This window comes from Leuresthes tenuis, unplaced genomic scaffold, assembly GCF_036924035.1.
Source record: "Leuresthes tenuis unplaced genomic scaffold, fLeuTen1.0.hap1 SCAF_5, whole genome shotgun sequence".
Lineage (NCBI taxonomy): Eukaryota > Metazoa > Chordata > Actinopteri > Atheriniformes > Atherinopsidae > Leuresthes > Leuresthes tenuis.
In genome coordinates this window covers 14,093,424-14,098,244 of record NW_027325359.1, presented here as the reverse complement: position 1 = coordinate 14,098,244, position 4,821 = coordinate 14,093,424, and the positions used below count along the sequence as shown (strand labels likewise).

General features: G+C 42.1%; 1 protein-coding gene across 2 annotated transcripts; it reads left to right on the top strand.

The window, feature by feature from the left end:
- Nucleotides 1-489: 489 nt before the first annotated feature.
- On the top strand, nucleotides 490-4,439 carry LOC140307354 (YY1-associated factor 2-like). 2 transcript variants are annotated; one of them, XM_072386200.1, is made up of 4 exons: nucleotides 492-777; nucleotides 1,094-1,219; nucleotides 3,206-3,358; nucleotides 3,499-4,439. In XM_072386200.1, the coding sequence occupies exons 1-4, from the start codon at nucleotides 752-754 to the stop codon at nucleotides 3,737-3,739; spliced, it is 546 nt and encodes a 181-aa protein (XP_072242301.1). In that variant the 5' UTR covers nucleotides 492-751; the 3' UTR covers nucleotides 3,740-4,439. The 2 variants fall into 2 exon arrangements, with proteins under 2 accessions (XP_072242302.1, XP_072242301.1); XM_072386201.1 differs by lacking the exon at nucleotides 1,094-1,219 and having other exon boundaries at nucleotides 490-777.
- Nucleotides 4,440-4,821: the final 382 nt, after the last annotated feature.

Genomic DNA, 4,821 nt, shown 5'->3' with positions numbered 1-4,821 from the left:
CAGTTCCGAAGAGCAACGTGCATTCGCCCTCTGGTGGTGACTGTGAGAAACGTGCCACTATTCTCAGTACGTACTTTTGATGAAAAATATATCGTGCAAAAGCATAGCGTCGTTATTCTTTTGTCTATTTTTTCTATTAATTATATTTCGTTTTTTTTTTTATTTCTAAGCTCTTCAGTCACTCTACGTCAGAATCAGTTCTCAAGGAAGAGGATCGCATTGGTCCATCTGTGCCCTCTTCTTCTGCAGTTCATGCAGTCCGGCGTTGCTTTGTCTTGCATAAAAATGCACGAACATCCACAAAAAAATGTATCTAGGGCAGCATATGTCACTCTAAGATGTCAATTTACTTTTCTGAAGTACAATGACACAAAAGTGTTTGCCATTTTTTTCCTACAGTCAAAATGTATGAATGCTGACACTCTTATCTATTTTTTTTTTAGTTCTTAGTGCAAAATTAATATCGTACCTATCGCAGTTAAGATCTTCATACGCAGTCTTTATTTGCTTTTGTTTCCTCATTAGGGCCTGCCGACGTGTAATTTACTACGCCGTGAAATTAACTGAGGGGCTTTCATCAATGTTGTCACATTTATGGCTGTTGTGATTACATCAAACGCAATTGGGTGAACGCACATCACGTGACCATCCTTCGACAGGAGTTTCCCCGACAGCTGAGAAGCTGCTAAATGCGGTTTTTTCGCCTATAATACTGCTCCCTTTCCACTCCTCTGAGACCAGTTTTTGTAAAATGGGAGACAAGAAGAGTCCCACAAGGTAAAACTTTCGCTGGTATGTCCGAATGAAGACTTTAGCGGGTCGTTCGTAAACAGAGAGCTCGGTCAATGGATGAAGCTGTGTTAGTAAAGTGTTCATGGCGGCAGGCTGACAGGCTAATACGGGGCAACTGCTTGTGTGGTGTGACGGTTCACTGTGCTTCCCCGACTGGCTCCGGGTGAAAAATGCTTCCTCTAGTGTCGTTTCTACCTATCTGCGATTGTTTTCATGGAGCGGGCGCATTTTGAAATCAAATATCTCGGTGTAAAATTGCCGCTGTCCACCTGTTTTTGTTTTGTTTTTTTTTTGTCTAAAGGCCAAAGCGGCAATCCAAGCCCTTCTCCGACGATGGGTACTGGGACTGCAGCGTGTGCACGTTCAGGAACAGCGCCGAGGCGTTTAAGTGCATGATGTGTGATGTCAGAAAGGGGACGTCAACTCGGTAAGTCTATCTCAAGCTGTTAATTTGTAACGATGAAAGCACAGCTGGAACTACCCTCAGCTCCGTGTAGCCCGCATTCACGTGGTCGGACATGCTTGACTCCGCTGTTAACGGGATGATTAAATAAAAATATATCATAGAATACTCTCAGGGGAGAGTTTTGATCGCGTATACTGTTACAGCAGACCTGCAATGAACCTTAGCCTCTTGTGGGTTATAGTGTTTTTAATTGTGTTGGAGGGCTGCTCATTCATGACCAAGTTGATCACAGCTTTATTTGTCCTTTGGCTTTTGTGAGATTTTGAATATCTTTGACGGAAATCAAATGGATTTTACATATACATAGTAACTCGTTGCAGAGACTTTGACTTGTGACCTCAGCATTTTACTGTCCTCTTCCTAAATGATATTGCCTTTTTTTCTCAGTAGTGTTTGATCAAGTTCATTCGTCTGTGCTGAAAGGACAAAAAGTAAAGGGCCCACATTTTGCCCTTTTGACAAGTTGTTAATTGTAGTTTTGATATATTATGTTATTGGCTTGCATCCATTTGATCATGATTCTGTGCGTTGTGCGGCGGCTCTTGTCAGCCACAGTCAGAAACGTTGTTTTAGGTCTGGTCTCTTTAAGGCCTCACACTGGAACTTCACAGTCAGCTCTGATTGGTCAACAGTGCGGCGTGAGGCAGCGGCTGGTTCTTTTGCTGCATTCGGCTTCGTGTGGCACTACCCTTTGCCCAACTTTAAGCGTTGCATGATTGGTCTTTAAGCTATAGCTGGTTAGACGTTTTCTCTGTATTTAACAGGTGCTTCAGAACACTGTGTCACACAACATTAAGGGTTGTGGGCTGGAGAAAGGTGGCAGCAGCCAGGACAGTGCATAACTGCCTGCACCACAGCACCTCAGTTATTTAAGCTAAACCCTTTCAATAATTGATAATTCATTTGTCTTGAAACTGTTGATACGGCGGGTGCTTCGCTCCAGGCTTGAAAGGTAAAGCAACATTCCAGAATTTATCAACCATTAACGTTAGGCTTCAACAGTTGATTATATCAGACAGTCATTTGAGAGTTTTGTGTGAACCTCTGTACTTGTAATTATACTTCATCTAAAACCGCTTGTTTCTCACATAGTATTAGTTAGACTAATACTCCTGGATAATTTCTTGTATGTGTACGTTCAGTGGGGCTCATTGTATCCATTTGCTGCCTGCTAGCTTGTTTGTCAGTCTTGGACCTGATAGGAAACTGGAAAAAGCCCATCACAAACATGTTGTAAGAGTGGAGATAGCCACCCACGGTTGTCGAGTCAATAAATTGATTCAACACTAGTGCCTGTATACTGGGACAAGGACAGCAGTCCAGTCGAGCTATAACTGTAGCTGTAATTAATGTACTGAATATCTCTAAACTAATGGCCTCATCAGGCGGTAACTTTTATCTCGATGTTAATTATCGCTTCATTCGGGCCTGAGCCGTTTTCACGCATGCACATCAGCCCTGAAAGGTTCAAGGGATGTTTCCGGAGGGGCAGCATGTGGGAACGCAAATGTGTGCCGCAGTCACGCTGGACCTCCTGGGGAAATAACCAGAGCAGCAGTGAATGAGACTAATCTCTTCCGGAGCATTCAAATTCTGTTCTTATGTAAAAATGGCCTTACCCAAGTTAGTGAGAGCTAAGATACACATGCAGTATTTCTCATGTGCCATATTGAACAGTGAGATGCATTACAAGATGTCTCCAAGAGGAGATTTTCTTTTACAGCATGGCAATGACCATTCATTGCCTGATAAGTGTGCTGACAATATTATGTCAAAATCACACTTTTTTTTTTTGTATGTTCAGCCAGAAATTTCCATTTTTCAATCATTCTTATGAGTCCTCGGCTCATCTGGCCATACATGCACATTTCCTCAGTACAAACCTGATCGTCACCCTTTATGCTCTGTGATATAAGCGTAACTTTTTTTTGTTTGTGTCTCCTCCAGAAAGCCACGGCCTGTTTCTCAGCAGGTTACACAGCAAGTAAATCAGCAATTTGCACCACCAACACATCCCAAAAAGGAGAAGAGGGAAAAATCGGAGAAGGATAAAAGTGACAAAGAACCCACATTGAAAAAGAAAAGTCATAAAAACATGAGGTAATGAGCTTTCAAAAGTAAAAAAGCTGAAAGGTCACCAGTTTCAGTCGCCTTTGATCTTGTTGCTGGTTCGCCACATATCTGAAATAGCATCATCTGAGCAGCTGCCAGATCCTCATTGTCTCCGTTTCTCTCCGCAGGCCCAGGTTAAAAAACATAGACAGGAGCAGCGCCCAGCATTTAGAGGTCACAGTTGGGGATTTGACTGTAATTATCACAGACTTTAAGGAGAAAGCTAAACCCACATCTACTTCAGCAAGCGTCGCCTCGGCAGACCAACACAGTCAAAGTGGCTCAAGCTCCGATAACACTGAACGAGGGGTGTCCAGATGCTCCTCGCCCCACGGGGAAGGATCATCAGTAAATGGAGAGACTCACTAGACCCCCACGCTCCGAGTCAGCACAACCACTTCTTCTGCACTCCCGACAGCCTCAACCAGAGATTAAACTGCAACGTTCACATTTGTTCAAATAATACTTCAAATGTCCAATTATGATAGTTTCCACCTAACTTTGGGTTGAAACTTTCACTGCCTCCCATTAATGATAAAACAGTCGAGATATCAGGATGTGTCACCTCGATTCAAAGAACAACTCAAGCGGCAAATCTGTCGCGATCAACTGAAAACGCAACGGTTGCATTAAATCCTGGATGTCAGTGGAGCTGCGCCGCAGTTTCATCAGCATCGTCCTCGCTGCACAAAATGAATGGTGGACTATAAAAGAAATGTGAATAAGTCATCTCAGAATTTTTGTTGATTTTAGAATTGTGTTTTCATTATTTGCACTTAATGACATCCTGTGTTCACGATGACAACCATAGCATTACTTCCATTTCACCGTTATAACACTGTTGGTTACTGGCCTTTTTCAGCTCTCGTTTTATGCCATTGGATGCAATAACTGTTTGTTTTTGTGTTGTTTTTTTTTTGTTTGTTTTTTTACTGTCTTAACATGTGAGTACAAATGTTGATCAGTTATACTATGTTAGCTTTGCCGTCACATGGTAGAGTCGAGCATGATTCAATCTATAGACTGGTTTATATTCTAAAATGATGATGAATAAAATAAACTGTAGATACTTAGATGTTTCTTTTTTAGAAAATCCTGTAAGAATTATGGATTACATTATGAAACTTAATTTCCAGAATTTGTTTTCATTTAAAAACTTTAACACTTTTCTGGAAGAGTCTACAACAAGCAGAATAGAACAGATGAGTGTCAGGTTTGAGTATATAAAGAGCATCCACCAAAGACTTAGGGCCAAATCCCAATTGTTATCACTTGGCCCCTCTGGGGTAGGAGGCCCATTTTGTTGTAGGGAAACGTTTGGAGTGGACATTTAACCCTTCAACTGAGGTGTTTGGGGTCATTGGGATGGCATGACGATGTGATTCTGAAAAGAAAAGGAGAACCTACTTTAACAGAGGGTAAGGGCCAGTGGGAGGGACTGTAAGCAAGGA

What these genes read in the sequence shown, in the direction of transcription:
- LOC140307354 (XM_072386200.1), top strand. Translation starts at nt 752, where the DNA reads ATGGGAGACAAGAAGAGTCCCACAAG. An exon ending in AGAAAGGGGACGTCAACTCG is followed by an intron (nt 1,220 to 3,205) that starts GTAAGTCTATCT and finishes TGTCTCCTCCAG; the next exon opens with AAAGCCACGGCCTGTTTCTC. An exon ending in AAAAGTCATAAAAACATGAG is followed by an intron (nt 3,359 to 3,498) that starts GTAATGAGCTTT and finishes TTCTCTCCGCAG; the next exon opens with GCCCAGGTTAAAAAACATAG.